The 20,321-nt window shown below is 35.0% G+C and overlaps 1 protein-coding gene across 16 annotated transcripts in view; it reads right to left on the minus strand.

Annotated features, from left to right (window-relative positions):
• The window catches only part of PUM2 (pumilio RNA binding family member 2), a 103,370-nt gene that overhangs the window by 10,725 nt on the left and 72,324 nt on the right, over positions 1–20,321 (minus strand). For 14 of the 16 annotated variants that reach the window (XM_023550450.2, XM_023550449.2, XM_023550451.2 and 11 more), the window contains 2 exons: positions 19,963–20,199; positions 1,893–2,160 (listed from right to left, as the gene is read on the minus strand). In XM_023550450.2, the coding sequence (XP_023406218.2) occupies positions 1,893–2,160; positions 19,963–20,199 (505 nt within the window). The remainder of the gene's footprint in view (positions 1–1,892; positions 2,161–19,962; positions 20,200–20,321) is intronic. The other 2 variants (XM_010591944.3, XM_010591943.3) reach the window with 1 other exon arrangement.

A 20,321-nucleotide genomic window follows, 5' to 3' on the forward strand; every position in this document is an offset into this window, starting at 1 on the left:
AATCAATAAAACACAGGTAAACATCTTTCTGGTATTCTCTGCTTTCAGCCAAGATCCATCTGACATCAGCAATGATATCCTTCATTCCACATCTTATTCTGAATCTGGCCTGAATTTCTGGCAGATTCTGGTCGATGCACCACCGCAACTGTTTTTGAAGTATCTTCAGCATGATTTTACTTGCATGTGATATTAATGATACTGTTTGATAATTTTTGTATTCTGTTGTATCACCGTTCTTTGGAATGGGCAAAATATGATTTCTTCTAGTCAGAAGGCCTGGTAGCTGTCTTCCAAATTTCTTGGCATAGATGAGTGAGCACTTTCAGCATTGCATCCATCTGTTGAAACATCTCAACTGGTATTCTGTCAGTTCCTGAAGCTTTCTTTTTTGCCAATGCCTTCCGTGCAGCCTGGACTTCTTCAGTACCATCGGTTCTTGATCATATGCTATCTCCTGAAATGAACAGACTCTCTGTACTCTTTCTGTCTTCTCTTGATGCTTCCTGAGTCATTTATCTTTTTACCCAGAGAATCCTCAACATTACTAGCTGAGGCTTCACTTTCTTCTTCAGCTCTTTCATCCTGAGAAAGGCTGAGCATCTTCTTTTGGTTTTCTAACTCCAGGTCTTCGGACATTTCATTTTAATACTTTACTTTGTTGTCTTAAGCTGCCCTTTGAAATCTTCTGTTCAGTTCTTTTCCGTCATTATTTCTTTCTTTCACTTCAGCTACTCTGAAAAGCAACTTTTAAAGTCTCTTCTGACACTCATTTTGGTCTTTTTTTCTTTTCTATCTTTTTAATGACCTTTTGTTTTCTTCATGTATGATGTCCTTGATGTCATCCTACAACTCGTCTGATCTTTGGTCATTAGTGTTCAGTGTGTCAAATCTATCCCTGAGATGGTCTCTAAACTCAGGTGGGATGTACTTAATAAGGTCACACTTTGGTTATTCAGACTGACGAAAATCTGGACATTAAGGTATCTAATCCTGTTTAGGTTAGTTCTGTTACATTACAATCAACAAAACAGAAAATTACAAAGATTTGGCTCATTTGTTTTTAATAACATACAAAATATTACTAAGTATTTTTGGAACATAAATAAACCCTTAGGAATAAAACACAAAACCCTACTGAATTCCTAACTAAGCTACTAGCTGTTTGGGCACTATGAGATTTATCCTCTACTCTCAAGGAACCTTCAGTTTTACAGAGATAATATTTACATGCAAGTAATAGAAAACCTTTTCTTTAAAATCTCAAGTTTACCTTAAAATAAAACTATAAAAAGATAAAACATCTCAAATTTAATAAATATGTTAGAATTCTACTTCTATTTTCCCTTCTAAGCTTTTTTGGGAGCAGTAATCACAACTCTCTCAAGCATTACATTATATCTGAACACTTAATGTACAAAGACAAATTTTCCTATTTAAAAAAGTGAAGTATTTTAATTTAAGCCAAGTCACGTGGAACACTAACCCATGAAACAACACAAAAGTACTTACTTTTTTTTTTTTTTAACTATTTTTTAATGACAAATTATACATCAGGGACACTTTCAAGTCCACAAAGGTAATTCAGAGCACTGTCTTCAAAGAAGTAAATGTATTCAGAGCCAATGTAATCAAAATAATCCAATAAAAGCCATTACTTCATTATAAAAATATTCTCATTGTACAAATCTAGGAAGCCCTTTAAAAAAAACCTTGCATTTTTATAATTTGTCCTAATATGAAGGAAAAAATAGATCCAGAGTATTATTTTTTAAGTTTCCCATATTTATGCAGATTAGCTGATTCTAGTCAAGAAAAACTTAAGTTCTTGTAAGGCAGTCATTTTCAAAGCAATAATGAAGTAGAAAGTATCAGGAATCACAATCACCTACCTAGAACCATGCTGGTCTTGAGAAAACTCAACTATGTGTCCCATCAAGTCTCTAAGTTGAAGGTTTGGGAAGCGGTTGTTTCTGAAATCTTCCAATAATCTACTGCGGCCAGAAGGCATAATATCAGACCTATTATATCGAAGCCGAGAAGGAGGAAAGAGCTGGCTGCTGGAACTAAACAGACTGGAAGTGCTTGAAGCACCTCTAAATTTTGCTTCTGCTCCAGGTGCTGCAGAGATATAGCGACCACTACCATTTGTCAGTCCTCCTACAACAAAGCAGCTGTGGTCAGCAAGTATTTTTGACAAAGTCAAAATAGAAGTTTCACAAATATAAGTTACTTAAGCTATAAATTTAGCCAAAAAAGAAACCTTTCCTTTACTAATTCCTATTTCTTATGACAGGAAATTACGATTAGAGGGGAAAATCTCACACATTTACTTAATGTGTATGGCTGTATGAAAGAAAAAGACTGGAAAACATGAGAAAAATCAACTACATTTGTTCTCAGCAGCTTAGTTTAAAAAGTAATTATAAGAGCTAATGTCATACACTTTAATACCAATACTAGAATACTGAAACCACCAATAAAACTTTCGTTTATATTAATAAGTTATAAATAACTAGCAAGCTTATAATTTAAGCTACTGAAATATAGTTTAGAATTCACTTGTAGTGTAAACAGTAACATCTGGTGCTAATTTTGTACTTTTTAAAATATATAAAAAATACATTAAGTCATTGTATACTTCTATATAAAGACAAACTATTCCTCAGTTAATGACTAATTAATGCTTCAACTAAAAAAAAAAAAAACCCACAATATTAGATAATAAATCTAAATCAAACAGTAATTTAAAAGTTACTCATAACAATATATTTTACAGACATAAGTAGTAATAGGCACCTTAATATTGATAATTTGAGACAAACAAATAAAAAGCTTAATTAACTTATACCCATTCCAAACAAGGAAATGAAAGGGCAGGCAACAGAAACAAAAATAAATAAACAGGAAATTGTTTTTATTATGAATAATGGTTTAAAAGTACTTGACAGTGTCCTTTTAAAAAAGAAAAATGTGCAGGAAATTATAAAATGCAGATTAATTTAATAGTTCAAATAAAATTCACCATCAGCTTTATGTTATTATATACCAACTCTATGTAGAGCAGTGCTATGTACAACCCAGGCCACAGGGTATGTAGATGATCCCTAGGACACACTGTCAGTGCAAAGTTATACAGAGCATGAATGGCCAAAAGGAGTTACAGGGACAGGGAATAGTAAGAGTTATAATCCTGGAGGTTGAACTGAGTTAGAGCATTTCTCCTTCACTTTCTATCCCCAGTGCTCTAGCTTTATTTTTCTTCACTGAACTTCCCATCATCCAGCATATCATACATTTATTTATTTGAATCCCCAGCTCCTTCATAAAATTACATTCATCTACATACTAGGTGCCCAATGCCTACAACAATGTCTGCCAGTGAGTGTACAATAAATATTTATTACATGACAACTAGAGAGCATGAATATTTCACGTAGCATCAACCGCCTAAGGTCCAGTTCTGGGATATTCTTCTAAAAAGTATATAATTTGCAATCCATTTCATACACCAAAATCACGTTTTTCCCAGTTCTACATAACAATGCCAGTGTCCACATATGAAAAATAAAATATGTGAAACGGTTCAGTATTTTAATACTGACTCAATTACCTTTCCAGTCTCCTATGATTTCTGATTGTATAGTTCCAATCAACTGTTTGCAATAGTAACTGATCACTAAAGCCATCAGATTCTTAACAATGCAATTCAGATGTCTTTAACAAATACCATTATAATTGAGTCCTTATCAAATCTCACACTAGATTTTTAGCTAGCATTCTTGCCTTTTTTGTGGGGTTTGTGTGCTTTGCTTATCATTCCAATCTATTTTTATACATAGCAATGATACTTTTCCCTTCAAAGGCCAATATGATGAAATCATTTTATGCTATAAAATCTACGGCATCCTGCTAGAGAACATCCTCTAAATTCTTCAACCTCAATTTCTGGTCATTATTCCAAACATATATCTCACACAAATTTCCTATTAATGTCCAACTGTTCACTTCTTTCCATTCTTATTCATTACTATCTCTGTACCATTGCTCATCATTACTTCAAACATAAGCCCCCATCTAACCCCTCTATCCTTAATGTACTTCAGATTTTCTATACCAAATTAAAAATATGTGCTTAGTCCAGGAAATGACTGAACCAATTTTATTTGGTATCTTGCAAGTAGTTCTACTAATCTCCAAACAGAATTTCTTTCATCTTGGTATTCTTTGGTTCTATTCTATCAGCTCCTAGGAACCAAATTCCTAATGGAATCTTCATCTGACAATCTAATAGTGCGAAACCATCCTAAATTTTAAAACTCTTGGGCTTTCGGTTTCGAAGAATAATTAATATTCTCATTTATAAAGTTGAAAAATTAAATTTACTTAGGCCAAGATTCCTCCCTTCTTTTACAAATTAAATAAGCACTTAAAACCCAATTTATAATATACATTAAACATTTTAAATTTGGTTGTCTAAACACTAAAAGCATGTCATCCAAAATCTGTTTTGGGATTGAGAGACAGACTACAAAACTGGCTTATACTCTTCAAAAATGTCAAGATCATAAAAGGCAAAGACTGAGAAAAAAATTCAAGATTAAAGAAGAGTAGTCATGACAAATAAATGTAATGTGTGATCCTCAACTGAACCTTAGGCCCTCAAATCAACCAACTTACCTATCTTTCTTTTTGTGTTATAAAGAAATCATTGAGACAATTAGCAAAGTTTGAATAAAGTCTGCTCATTGGATAACAGTATTAGAGCAGTGATAATTTCCTGTCTTTGATAATTGTGACTGTGTAAAAAAAAGTCAGTGTTTTTTGGAAACATACATTGAAGAATGGGATATCACGTGTGCAACTTCTCAAGTTTCAGAAAAACAATGTATGTAGAGAGGTGGGGAGTAAAACGGCAATGTGAGGAATCTGTGTGCTGGCTATTCTGGAATATTTTTGTGCTAACTTTGCAACTTTCCACTAAGTTTGAAATTATTTCCAAAATAAGTTAAAAACAAACACACACAAAAAAAATCAGGTCATCCATATTCATACTACTGCTGTTGGCAGTCTAAAAACAAATGTGTTCTGCACAAAATGTATTAAAGGGATAATAACTAGGTCCTTTCGGTTCATCACTGACATCCTTATACCATTTCTTAATCATTATTTGAGTGGTAAGAGTGTATGGGATATGTAGATCAGTAAATATTAATTTCACTGATGAGGTTACTATGGTCCAAAAGTGACCAAACAACCAGCTAGTCAGCCAGGCCCTTAGGCCAGAGGTTATCACAATAGCATGTTGCCTCTTATATGCTTATTTACACAGGTATCTTTCAAGTTCACTCTTGATAACTGAATGAAGGTAAACATAAGATTTCCATTATCTTAATGGAAATAATCCATTAAATAATCTGTCAGTTTGTTGTACTGTGGTAGTTTTTGTGTTGCTGTGATGCTGGAAGCTATGCCACTGGTATTTCAAATACCAGTAGGATCGCCCATGATGGATGGGTTTCAGCAGAGCTTCTGGACTAAGATTAGTGGTCTACTGAAAAAATTGGCCAGTGAAAACCTTTATGAAAAGCAGTGGAACAAGGACGGGACAGTGTTTCTTCTGTTGTATATAGGGTTGCTATGAGTTGGAACCAACTCAATGGTACCTAACAACAATAATGGAAATATTATGATTTTACAAGTTCTCATTGATTTCTTGAGTAGGGTATTATTTTAGAGTCCTTCCTGTTTAAATATCAGAAATCAGAAAGATTATTTGAAAGTATTGGGAAAATACAGGGGATAAAAACAAAGCAACCACTGAAACAATCACAAAATAAATCTGACTAGCCTTTACTTTTTACTACCTACCCCCACCCCTGAATTTGGAATGGCAGCTCCCATACCTGACTGTATATTAGACCTGTGTTTTCAAAAGACAGATTCCTGAGCCTTACTCAACACCTACCAAACATTTTTTATTTTAAAAAAGCTCCCTGAAGGTTATTCTGGTAAAAAGAGTTTGTGAATTAATGAATTAGAATCAAGGTAATTGAAGGCTTCATTTGACAACAGGTTGTCACCTACTCATTTCATACAAAATGGTAACTCAAGTAGATCTTAGGTCCTGAAAGGGTACAATTACATACAGGCCACTAGGCAAAGCTCTGAAAAGCTTAAGAAATAGGAAGATGATAAAAGAAGATCTCTACTGGTAGAGCAAATAATCAATGATACAGAATAGGTAGCTGGAAAAACAGCTTAAAATGAAGACTGTTCACTTTATGACATAAACTTTAGTTACTTCTATCCCATAAACAGGCCCACTGAATATTTTTAGTTCAGCACTTTTTCTCTGATCACTTCAGAAGTATCTGTAACACTTAGAGTGCAAGGGCTATGGGCAATCTGATTTATTACTATATTACATGTTGCTTGGCTTTAGTGGGAAAACCCAAAGTTGAAATGAGAAAAAACATCTCATAGCAGTACTTCTCAATGTGCACATTAATCACCTTGGGATCTCGCTAGAAATAGAGAGTCTGAATTTCTAACAAGCTTCTTGGCGATGCTGACACTGCTGGTCTGCAGAACACACTTTGAATAGCAAGGTTAAAGGTTTATAAATTTTAAAAATAATGAAAATATGTTGATCGGACCTCTGTCCTAAGTTCTGGCATCTCATGTCAAACAAGCTTTATGTGTTCAACATAACCACTATCTTTGGCTATTTCAGAAAGTCTATTTAATGACAATATTCATAGTTTTTATTATTTTCTAAACCCTGAGGCACGCCATCCATGGCATGAAGTAATTTATTATTGTGTTGAAAAATTTGCATATTAATAAAAAACCGTTATCCTGTACATAGTAACTGTTAAAAATATCATGAAAGGCAAATTTTGCAATATGCCATCTTAACAATGGCAAAGACAAGGATAATTCCATTTACTTGTGAGAAAACACTTAGAAAAGCTAAATAACTAAGTCAAGAATGCACAGCTAATAATTAAACTGAGCTTTTTACTATTCATTTAAAAATTCTGGTTATATTCTGCTATACTTCATGAAGAAAGAGATCTGGTGTTGCAGTGGTTAAGCACTCAGCTGCTAACTGAAAGGCTGGCAATTTGAACCCACCAGCCACTCCTCTGGAGAAAGATGTGGCAGTCTGCGTCAGTAGAGATTAAAACCAAAAAACCAAACCCACTGCTGTCGAGTCAATTCTGACTCACAGGAACCCTACAGGACAGAGTAGAACTGCCCCATAGGGTTTCCACGGAGCGCCTGGTGGATATGAACTGCCAACCTTTCGAAAACTCTACGGGGGAAGTTCTATTCTGCCCTACAGGGTCACTATGATTTGGAATCAACTCGATGGCAAAGGGTTTGGATTGGTGGTACACTTCATGGAGAACATTTTACACCATATACCATTCTTAAATCTGGGAAATACTTGAAGATAAAAGGGATATGAACCACACAAAATTTTTCTAATTATTATTAACCATGTATCTGCCACATAGAGACATAAACATTTTATCGGGCAAAGACTCTTAGGCTACAATGAGCTGAAAAACCAAAGTGATCCTTTGTATAATCTTTCACATCATTTTACTAGACTAATATAAAAAGCCTAGTGTTTAAACTTAAAGAAAAAAAGAAGACCAAGACCACAGAAAATATTAATACCAAAGAGTATAAATGGACTGAATTTTTAACATGAACTATATATAGTCCGATGGTAGTGGGTTATATATAGTCTTCAGACTAAATATTGTATCATTTCTATGAATAATCCATCTTTGTTAATTTACATTTCAATAAAAAAAAGGTAGTTTCTGTACGACTTCAAAAATTCCCCAAATCTTATACCTTTAGTGAAAACTAGCTAGCTCTATGGTTGTTAATATAAGAACAGTTTAAAAACTGACAAAACAAAAACAAAGCAAACAAGAAAACACCACAGACACAAAATGGGGAGGAGAGGGAAGGGAAAGGAAGAGAAGTGAGTGCTACTGGCTGCTTAACACGAACACGTGGACACAAGTATTTCCCTGCAGATCTCAAATCACCCTCCCAGACTGGACCTGAACATTCCTTTCTCTGGTTAATACTTCTGGTGATAGTTAATAAACTCTCAAGCTGTATCTGCATTTCCTTTTGAATATTCCTGATATAGACTTCATAGTCACCCACCCTTCCTGATTGGGGTGGAGAAAAATTGTAGGAGCCAGGATTTTTCTCTTAAACCATGATTTCCTAAGAAAGCTTTATATAATCCTAAGCCTTGCTTCTCATATTATAAATACTGGGAAGAATAATTTTGATCCTAGACAAACGTGAATACTCCCTTTCTCTCTTGATGAAACTTCTTATGCTGATGAGAAGGTAGATGACCTAGGAAGTTACTATGAAAGACGTATTTAACCAGATTAACCTAGATAATAGTAAAACAACAAAAACACCCCAAACTGACAATTGACTATCATATAACTTTTCAAAGGGCAATATTCTAAACACTGTGATCTTAACACACTGAACAGAGAACATACTGTTAATATACTAATCTATGTAGGACTTAAAATGTTTTCTTTTTCTAAAAGAAAGCAGGCGGTGTCCCTGACCAAGAATAGGTTTATTAATAAAACATAAAATCACTCAAAATCAATTATCCAAACACTTATTGAGATCTGAACACTCTTAAAGTGTGGAGGAAGGTCTGGGCTTTCTTGCTCCTAATTTAGCGGGGACAATAAACCCAGAAGCAACCCTAATATAACCCAGTCTGTGGTAAATTTGGTACAAAAACCATGAAGGAAAGACGATAATTTCAATGGAGAGAATCACTGTTTTTATAGGACGAAATTATTAAAGAAAATGCAATAACGCAATAGCATTACAATCATTACATTGTAATTGTTGATTTATTAGTCTGTATTCAAAGGCTACAAATTTGATGAGAGTGAGAATGGATGGTGTTTATTTTTCTCAACATGTACCTTTAGTGAGGCAGAGTCTGGCATATAGGCATTCAATAAATATTGGTTGAATGAATTGCTAAGTAAAAATTTTGATCAGACATAAAAATTGTAAAAAGAAGCCTAATAAAACTACATACAAAAGATAAAATTACAAGTAGTGTCAGTGATTTTAAACTAAACTTGATATTTATACTCAAAAAGACAGCATTAAAGAAGATCCTGATCTGGTCACTTTTAATTTAAAAAAATTAGTAGTAACATGTTTTAAGAGATCCTTGAGGTTAAAAAGTACTTAACTTGAATTAAAGGTTCACCGCTAGCAAGTGAAAAACCACCAAGACGCTTCAATACACTGACATTCAAACTCCCTTTTTCCACCAAATCACAATAGGTTAAATTACATTTTACCACGATTTTATAAAAAGTTCACAAAGATTCTAAGCTCAGGGAACTGAAGAACTTTAACCAGTTGCTGGCAAGTTAACTCCGATTCATGGTGATCCCATGTATGTCAGAGTAGAACTTGCTCCACAGGGTTTTCAAAGGCTGATTTCTCAGAAGCAGATTGCCAGGCCTTTCTTCTGAGGTACATCAGGTGGATTCAAACCTCCAAACTTTGAGGAAGCAGCTGAACACATTAACCATCTGCACCACCCAGGAACTCCAAAGAAGAGAAAAAGATTTTTTTAATTCATTCGGATAGATGTTAGATGAAAATAAAAGCATCCTTTGAGAGGCAGTATGATAACCTGGAATGAGCCAGATATAGCTGGACTCAAAATTTTTGTCTGCCCCTTACTAACTTAACGACTACAAGTCAGTTACTTAATTTCTTTGAGAATGGAATTTGTATGTGTGTGCACAGTATGTTGAAACAGGAGTTAAAGTTCCTTTCCCCCCAGTTGGGAAAATTTACTGGAAAGACCATCGTTTTCCTTGTGCCAATACCACACTTAATTACTCTAAGCTTTGTAAGTTTTAATATCTGGTGGTAAGTTCTCTAACTTTGTTCTTCAAGATTGTCTTGAATGTTCTTGCTCTCTGCCTTTCCATTCACATTTTGTAACCATTTATTTTAAAAACCTGAAGCATTATGATTGAGATTGTGTTAAATCCAAATAATGGATATAAGTGGTAAATCAAAAAGTTACATTTTTCCATATCATTTCGAAAAGAGGTCTGAAGGCTACAACTTTGAGGACAAAGTGCTTAAGGCATATGAAGACTTGCTCACTAGCTCGGTAAGAAAGAATATATAGGGGAAAAGCTGTGTGGGAAGCTGAAATGCAGATGTAAAGGAAGGGTCAATGAATAAAAAAGAAGACAGTAAAAAAACAGTAAATAACATACAAAATTAAAGAAAATGCTTCAATCTACAAAATACGTATCAAAGGAAGAAAGCATTTAAAACATATACGAAAAGTGATCAGACCTTTCTATTTCATGCCTCTCATCCTATTTTTTTTTTTCCCCAAAATTTAAAATATGCATTGGCAAGCAGAGTTCAGGTCAGTGGGAAGAAAGAAGGTAGGGAGGAAACTGCATTAGGGAGATGATGGGGGACAAAGTCAAAGGCTCAAATGAACACATGATGGATCCTGTGCTACTCAAGTAAAGCTGCATATAAATTATGAGTTATTTTTTCCATTCAGGGTCTCTCTCTACACGGGTGCTACTGGAAATTTCAGTGGGACAATCCTGTTTTTGTGGTAACTATAAAAATGTTAGCATCTGGTCTATGGGCATTTAATACCAATAAAATCTCCATAATCAGATAATGAGCAAAAATTGCTGCCACACATTTCCAAACTATTCACCTCTTTTTGAAGCCCACTACTAGGCATTTTAAACAAATGCACCAAGTGATCCTAATCCTGAACCACTGATCAGGTCACAAAGTATTTTCTAGTGCTAAATCTGTGATTATCTGAAATTAACTGGTGAACACATTGTCAGTCATTAGAACTACAAAGTCACCAATAATGGTATCAAAGGGTAATGAATAAAACATAAGACAAAAATTATTACAACCCAAAACTAGCACAATTAAGATCAGTAAATTTGCATACAGAAAAGACAATAAATTCCTCCATCCAGATAATGTATTTTTAGAATGCCTTCACATCATCTTTCCTATTCATCGGCAAATAAATGACTTTTAGACACACCAAAGGATTAAAACAGTGTTTTAATTTACATTACCCCAAGAACCAAAGATAATACTCTGTTGAGAGCTGGGTGTGCTGCGGGATAGCCAGTCCCTGAGTCGCCTGCCTTATGATCAACAAATAGTCTCATTTGGTGGAGTGGATAATATGTTTGGACTTGAAAGATGAAGCGCCTTTGTATAAATCTCAAGAATAAACTGGAAAAAGAAAGGGATCTAGAATTCTGTTAATCTTTTATAACCTTAAATACAAAATAAACCCTACTGCTTTCTGAGGTAAACTTGAGAGGCTGACTGAGTATGCTGTTTATACATTTTGTAAAATTGTTCAGTTCATGATAGAATAACAATGGAAAAAGCAAGGACAGGTATCAGAAATCAGAACTGTATTCTAGTCTTGGCTATCATTTGCTGGTTTGGACAAGTCACTTAGGTTCAACCTGACCTTTAATTTCCTCAACTTTAAGGGGCTTATCACTCAGCCAATCTATGGATGGAATGAACTAATGAATACGAAGGTGCTTTAGAAAACTTATCAGTTACAAGGAACTTTTTATTTACCACTTAAAAGAACAGTATTTTCAATTAAGGCTTTAAAATTACTTTTATTGTTTTCTGCTTTCATTAAGGATGACATATAAAACCTGTTGCCATCGAGTTGATTCCAACTCATAGCAACCCTAATGGACAAAGGAGAGCTGTCCCCAGAGAGTTTCCAAGGAGTGGAAGGTGGATTTGCAGTTCAAGCCAACCTTTCCGGTTAGGAGGCTGAGCTCTTAACCACTGTACCACCAGGGAGCTCAGCAAAATTACACACCAGCTACATGCAGCTTTATGATCAAGCTGGCCTGCTTCATTTGTTCTAATTCTCAAACATTTCATCCTGAGGGGAGCGATTGACTAAATCTGCCAAATGCCAACAATTTTAACAAATGACTACTATTTAATAGGAAAGAACGATCTTAAAAAGTTAATACTATTCTGCCTCTATTTAATATAAAGTGTTCTGTGACTGAGAGAGAAGATAAAAAATAGATTATGAAAATAGCAAGCTAAGACAGTCCCATTTGCTTACTAAACGAACTTGGAACTTAGAGGTACCTTTAAATAAACTAATTTCATTGAGTTCAAAACTTGTATTACATCTTTTATTATACTTTTGAAAGAAAAAAAATTAAGCCAGTTCAGAAATGAAGAGGTACAAGGGAAGGAGTCATTAGTTTGCTAAAACCTAAGTTAAATAACAAAAATACAGAATATGCTGCGTTATACCTAAGAAATCTATCAATATAATTACTATGGGTATAAAGATTAAATAAGAAACCACTAACATTATATTTAAAGAGTTTATTAAGAAAAAGGAAAGAAGGAAGGATGAGAAGGAATGGAGTGCAAAAGAGTGAAAAAGAGAAGGGAGGAGGGGATGAAGGAAGGAAGGAGCTAGCTCCAGGTAAACCTGTTGCTGTCACAGCAACCCTACAGGACAGAGTAGAATTGCCTCCATAGTGTAATCTTTATGGAAGCAGGCTGCCACATATTTCTCCCGTGGAGCGGCTGGTGGGTTTGAATCTCCAACCTTTTGGTTAGCAGTCCAGTGTTTAACCACTGTGCACCAGGGCTCCTAGCTCCAGGTAGAAGGACAGAATAATAACAGAAATAGAGGGCAATTAACAAAACAACTAGGAGTTTCTTTTTTCCTACAGATCATGGGAATTAATCCACTTAATATTCAGCACTGGACCTGAAGCCCAGAATTTTACACTGTTCTTTGTGTTTCAGGATAAACAACTGTTGATCTTCAAGTTCTTTTCTCTCCTTGTCCCTTTCCACTTCTTTCTGTGACTCCCAGTAATTTAAGTGCTACATTTAAAGTTATACTCAACATGGGGGACAATCTGAAGGAGCTCCAAGTGGCCAAAGATGGTATAATTTTAAGATCAAAACTGATATCTCAACTGTTCCTGATTAAAAACTCTCAAGAAAATAGAAATAGGAAGGAAATTCCTTAACACAATTAAGGGCATATATGCAAAACCTGGAAACCCTGGTGGCATAGCAGTTAAGCGCTATGGCTGCTAACCAAAAGGTCAGCAGTTCGAATCCGCCAGGCGCTCCTTGGAAACTCTGTGGGCTAGTTCTACTCCGTCCTATAGGGTCGTTATGAGTCGGAATCGACTCGACGGCATTGGGTTTGGTTTTTGGTTTTATGCAAAACCAAGGAAACCCTAGTGGCATAGTGGTTAAGTGCTACAGCTGCTAACCAAGAGGCCGGCAGTTCAAATCTTCCAGGTGCTCCTTGGAAACTCTATGGGGGCAGTTCTGCTCTGTCCTACAGGGTTGCTATGAATCGGAATCGACTTGACAGCAGTGGGTTTGGGTATGCAAAACCAACGGCCAACATTATCCTCAATGGAAAAAGACGGGGAGCCTTCCACTTGAAAATGGGAACGAGACAAGGACACCACTATCACCTCTTAGTCAACATTGTACTGGAAGTCCTAGCCAAATTGGAAAGGAGGAAATAAAACTATCCCTATTTGCAGATGACATGATCCTATATATAGAAAACTGTGAAGAGTCCACAAGAAAGCTTCTCGATCTAATAGAATTCAGCAATGTTGCAGGATACAAGATGAACACACAAAAATCAGTTGGGTTCCTATACACTAACAGGGAGGAATCAAAAAAGGAAATCAAGAAAACAGCATTTACAATACCCCCGCGAATGATAAAATAACTGGTAATAAACCTAACCAGGGATGTAAAAGACTTACTTACACAATGATAACTATAAAACACTAATAATAAAAGAGACTAAATGAGATCTATATAAACGGAAGACATTCCCTGTTCATGGATTGGAAGATTTAATATCGTGAAAATGTCAATACTACCCAAAGCAATCTATAAATACAATGCAATCCTGATCCAATATCCAATGTTTTTTACTGTCATGGAAGAACTAATCAAAAACTTTATATGGAAAATGAAAGAAGCCACAAATAGCCAAAGCAATACTAAAGAAAAAGAACAAAGTAGGAGGCCTCACACTTCCTGACCTCAAAACATATTACAGAGCTATAGTAATCAAAATAGCTGGTACTGGCTCAAGGACAGACACACAGTGGAAGAGAACTAAGAACACAGAAATAAATCCATCTATGGACAACTGATTTTCAACAAAGGGTCAAAGGCTATTAAATGAGGAAGGAACAGTCTTTTCAATAAACAGTGCTGGCAAAATTGGACAACAACATGCAGAAAAATGAAACAGAACCCATATCTAACACCATAAACAAAAACGAAATCAAAATGGATCAAGGACCAAAACATTAAAGCCAAAACCATAAAGTTCCTGGAAGAAACACAGGGGCAAAACTATGGGATTTTTTTTTTTTTTATTAAAACAACAGATTATCAAATACAACTACAAATGCCAGAGAGCAGCAGAAAACAAAGTAGATAACTGGGACCTCATAAAAATTAAACACTTACGTTCTTCAAAAGACTATCAAGAGAGTAAAAAGACAACCTACAGACTGGGGAAATTTTCGAGAATGACATACCTGACAAGGGTCTAATCTCTAAAATATATAAAAAAAACTTTAGCAACTCAACAACAAAAAGACAAACCAATAATAATAAAAAAAAAAAGGGCAAAAGACATGAATAGATACTTCATCAAAGAGAACATTCAAGTGGCCAACAAACACATGAAAAGATGTTTCCAATCTTTAGCCATCAGAGATATAAATTAAAACAACAATGAGATATCATTTTGCCCCTGTGAAAATGGCACTCAACAAAACAAACAAATAAGAAAACAAAATGCTGGTGAGGATATGGGGATATTGGAACCCTTATCCACTGGTGGTGGGACTATGAAATGGTACAACCACTATGCAAAACAGTATGGTGCTTCCCAAAAAAACCAGAAATAAGGCTACCCTTTTGATCCAGCAATCTCACTCCTATACCTTAGAGACTTAAGTGACATGACCAGACATATGCATACGTATGTTCACTGCAAATCTATTCACAATAGGACAAGATGGAGACACCCTAAGTGTCCATAAAATGGATGAACGGATAAGCAAAATACGGTATGTACATACAACAGGATACTATGCAACCATAAAGTATAATAGTAAGTCTTTGAAACATCTCATAATGTGGATGAATCTGGAGGACATTATGCTGAGTGAAATAAGTCAATCATGAAAGGACAAATATTGCATGATCCCACTTTTATAAAAAGACGAAATACGTAAACATACAGAAACCAAGGTTCACTGGTGGTTACCAGGGATGGGAGAGTTGGGATGGGGGAATCACTCTTTAGGTAGTAGACACTTGCTATTTTTGGTGACACTGAATGTGGGTGAAGCATGCATAGTCTAAGGTAAAGGATGTCACTAAGAAGTACACACACAACACATAAAAGAACACTTCTGGTAAATGCTAGGACATATAATTTTGCAACAACCAAAAAATATATGTGTATAGGCATGTATATATGTGTGCACATACACATGCAGTTATATGTATATATACATGTGTGTGCATGCATGTATATTCATATACATACATACGGGGCACAGTTACGGATACTTCTTAGATATAACCAAACACCTTGCAAAATTGGTTTTCTGGGTTTGAAGCCTTAGGACTATAGTCTTGTGGGACAAATCGATCAACTGGCATAATATAGTTCACAAAGTTTATGTTCTATCTACATCCTAGTTCGGTGAGTAGTGTCCTGGGTCTTAAAAGTTTGCAAGCGGCCATCTAAGATACAATGATCGGTCTATCTTCCAGACCAAAAGCGAAAGGAAACAAAAGATTCAGTGAGGAAACTAGTCCATAGGGCTAACAGTCTACAGGAACCACAGCCTCATCTACCCTGAGACCAGAAGAGCTAGATGGTGCCTGTGACCATGCTGATCAGGGTCACAACAGATGTACCCTGATACAAGGGGAGAAAAATGTGGAACAGAACTCAAATTCTTAAAAAGTCCAGACTTACTGGACTGGTTGAGACTAGAGGACTCCCCAAGACTATCACACTGAGATACTCCATAAACCCTGAACCAAAATTATTTCCTGAGGTCATCTGCTAGCTAAGTAACAGACTAGTTCATAAAGAATATTACCAGTGAGTACTGTGCACCTTAAAAAAATCATCTATGTAAGACGAAATGGTCAACAATTACTCTAAAACAGAGATAAAAGGGTAAGGGGACAGGGAAATCAGATTACTGGAAATGAAATTTCCAGAAGTGAATTAATGAGAATGGTAATACATTGTGAAAAATGTAACCAATGTCTGTGAATAATCTGTGTAGTAACTGTTAAATGGGAACCTAATTTGCTGTGTAAATTTTCACCTAAAATACAATATTATTTGAAAAAAAAAAAACTGACATCTCTTGGACTGCAATGGACTAAAACACTTCAACTATCACAAAATTAATCAATCTATAGATGATGATGATGGAAAAACCCATGCATCACATTTAAAGGTTGCTAGGCCATCAACTCATTAAGTAAATAGAGGAAAAGAATCAAGTGTTAATGATGACTCCTACATAAAACGGTTATTTCAGGTATTTGAGGCGAAGTTCTTTATAGAAAAGTTCCAACAAAGAAATGCAGAAGGCATGACAGAACTAGAGTACCACGATTTGCAACCTCTGAAGAAACCGCAGGTCTGTGCAATAATCAAAGGCTGCTAAAACCATTAGGTGGACCAGGCTGACAAACTCATCAACGGAGACAAGCAGACATTATGGGTCTATTGATATGGTGCGACAGCACAGAAACACATCTTGCCAAAACAAAGGAACTGACCAAAGCTCTAGATCTAGCTTCAGTTTACAGGAAATATAGAAGACTGAGGTACATGTTAAACAACACCTCAGGGACACAATTAGAAAAATCAATAAAGTTGATTCAACAGGACAAAGTTTCTTCAACAAATAAATGGAAACAAAAAAAAAGAGGAAAGAAAAACTGTTACAGACTGAAAAACTTATCAAACAAATGCAATGTGTGGGCCCTGATTCAAACAAAGCAACTGTAAAAAGATATTTAAGTCAACTGGGGAAACTATGAGGATTAATTTTAAATAATATTTTATTAGGAATTATTGATTTTGAAAGGTATGAAAAGGATGCTGTGATTATGATCATATTTAAACAAGAGTCTCTATCCCTTAGATATACATAGTAGAATATGGAAGAATATATTTTTCATGCTTCTACCTTGGATATATTAGAAGGGTAACACGGTTACAAATGTGAACAAAAGGATTTTAGATTATCATAAAAAATGAACACTCAAAATTTATTTAAAGATTCTTGTTTGTCAATCAAAAAGGGACTACTAGTCAATCCTGCTAAAAATATATACACTGATCAAATGCCTGCTCTTTAAAAATAGAAAACATCATCTTTGAAATTAGTCATCTTCTATGAATAGCACTAGCAAAAAGAGAGCTTGTAAAAAAGTTTATTATGTTTCATTAAATATTTTGGGACCTCAGATCTCAAGGCATATCAATAACTATAATAATGTTCCTGTCTGAAAAACTGAACAATAACTTGAATTAACTAATCCCAACCAATTCTAATGAGACAGAAAACATCTCTACCCTATGATCTTACATTCTTAATGTGAGCCGAGTAAATATATATTTTTTAAAGAATATGCAAATCCCATTCCCACAGGTATTTTATGTACCAGAAGCCTTGATTACCTGATTCATGAAGAAATTCATTTAAAAGATATACAACTTAAAAATATTTTTTAAACCAGAGAACACATAAGCCTTGCATCATGATTCAATCACAGGAAAGCAGAGGAATAGATTATTTCTAAAAAACACTATACATACAGCAAATTAATGAAATCTACTGAATTGTTTTTAACTTGGCAGGGTGTGTTCATTATTAACATGTTGCCAGTGATACAACTAAAGAAGGAAATTAGAGATCACAAAAGAGAATAATCTACAGATAATTCCAATTGAGATACACTACAAGCCATCCCACAATCAGAGATGCAGAAAAATTTCAGATTTCACGCTGAAGTTAAATCAAGGAGTTTAACTCTGGGTACAAAAGTAACAGACTATAATGCAGAAATGTTGGCCCAAGTGATGATTATTTCCCATAAATGACTAGAATTCCTTCCTCACACATCTATTAGGTTAGATTCCTCACTGTCTAAAGGAAAAAGGCACATACCTAGATTGCTATCGACTTTGAAAGTCATTTGTACCGACTTTCTAAGCAAGCTATATAGAACAATAACTAATGTCATTTATAGTGGCTCTAAAGCACAACACAAGCAGTAACAGTTAAACAGAAATCTGATCTGAAACTTACCCATGAAAAATGACAGGACACAACAAATATTATTTTAATGAATAAAACACAAAGTTATTACAATAGGTCTATTCTTAGGTTTGTTTTGTTCCAAGTTTTTATGTCCATTTCAAAGTTTCAAAAGTATGTCTTATGTGAGGAGGGGGCAGTGGTAGTGGGGGGTTTGTCTTGGTAGTAACAGAAATCAGAAAGTGAGTAACTCCTGTGATTAAGAAGAAAAGATGATAAATGAAGGAACGTGTTAGTCTAAAAACTGGTAAATCTACACAAATAGTGCTGCAAAGCAGATCTAAGGACCCCACCCAAATAAATGATTACATATACTCAACAAAGAAACCCTCAAAAGAGCAAAGGACCAGAATTTGGGGCAGAGGACCATGGTTTTCAAAAAAGAAAATCGAGCCCACCTTGAAATAACATAAATCTAAATGATGATCACTTTACCAGGTATCTTTGTTACGATGGACCTTTACTGTATTAATGAGCTTTAGGAAAAAATATTGAAATCCATATGATTAGGGGTCAAAACACAATCACTAACTTATAGTATATCTGCTTACAAGAGCAACATTACTTTTTAAAATCACAAGCGGATTAAATCTTTCCAAGTCAGCATTAAAATCTGTCAGTTTTAGTTGAGGTAAGCCAGATTACAAAAATTCAGCATCTAATTAATGAAATAATTTCTCTTACACGGCCTCTGATAAGAGGCTAAATACATTCAGGAGAGAGAAAAAAGGTAACCACCAATGTAATAATCTTGGGGGGTATAGGGTGGAAGTAATTTTAATGTACAGATATAAACAAAAAAGTTCTAAATTCTCCAACTTCAGGGGTACTACCAGCTTAAAACATTTTTTTCTTAAATTAACACATTCAAAAATTAGAGAAGTATATGGACCAAACCCATAAGCTTCTCAACTCACAAACATACTAAATTGACATCCCCTGATAACAACCCTTTGAGTTAAATGGCCAGGCATTCAAAAGGCAAAGCAAAAACCATTGTTCTAAACTAAATGATTTAAGTTTGGTAACTGTGTGACTAATGTTCTCTGCTGGTGTGCAAAAACTTTTGAAAGCGAAATTCGTCTTTCGCTATCACGTATCAATAGTTGACTTTTCAGATGATCTAAAACACACACAAATCAAAAGCACAGACAAGAAAAAAACACACCATTGTATTTCATAAAAAGCCCATAAGGTACAACAGGGGGTCTTTACCTTACTGTATATCAGACCCTCACTCTTAATTTTCAGAAAAGCAGAACCTTTTCCAAAGGCTAATATCTAAAAGCAAAAGCAATTCGGCATGTTTTATCCAACATTAAATATTTTACATATATTATAAACATACACACACACACAAACACACATACATGTATACATACAAATAAAAAGGGTTTTGGTTTTTTTTTTTTACCTAAATGCAAACTGGATGAGGATCCATGTGATGAAAGTGATGGCGGTGGCGTGAGTGAGTGTCCTGGAGTTTGGCTTGGCAGAGGCATGCCTATTGGACTTGGAGAGGAGGAAAATCCCAGACTATGGTAAAATGGCTGCCCTATGGGTGCTAGGCTGCTACTAGGTCTTTTGTACAAGTCAGAGCTAGTAGATAGAGACTCTCTCCTTGTGGCACTACTACTTGCAGAACTGCCAACTGAAGAAGAAATAAAAAAAACCCTAATTACATACAGTGTTAACTGAATAAAACCTATCCCCAACTCTTGCTGGGCAACAAAAGAAGTGATCACAATAATTACTTTTAGAAACATTGTGGAG

Source organism: Loxodonta africana, chromosome 12 (genome assembly GCF_030014295.1).
Source record: "Loxodonta africana isolate mLoxAfr1 chromosome 12, mLoxAfr1.hap2, whole genome shotgun sequence".
Lineage (NCBI taxonomy): Eukaryota > Metazoa > Chordata > Mammalia > Proboscidea > Elephantidae > Loxodonta > Loxodonta africana.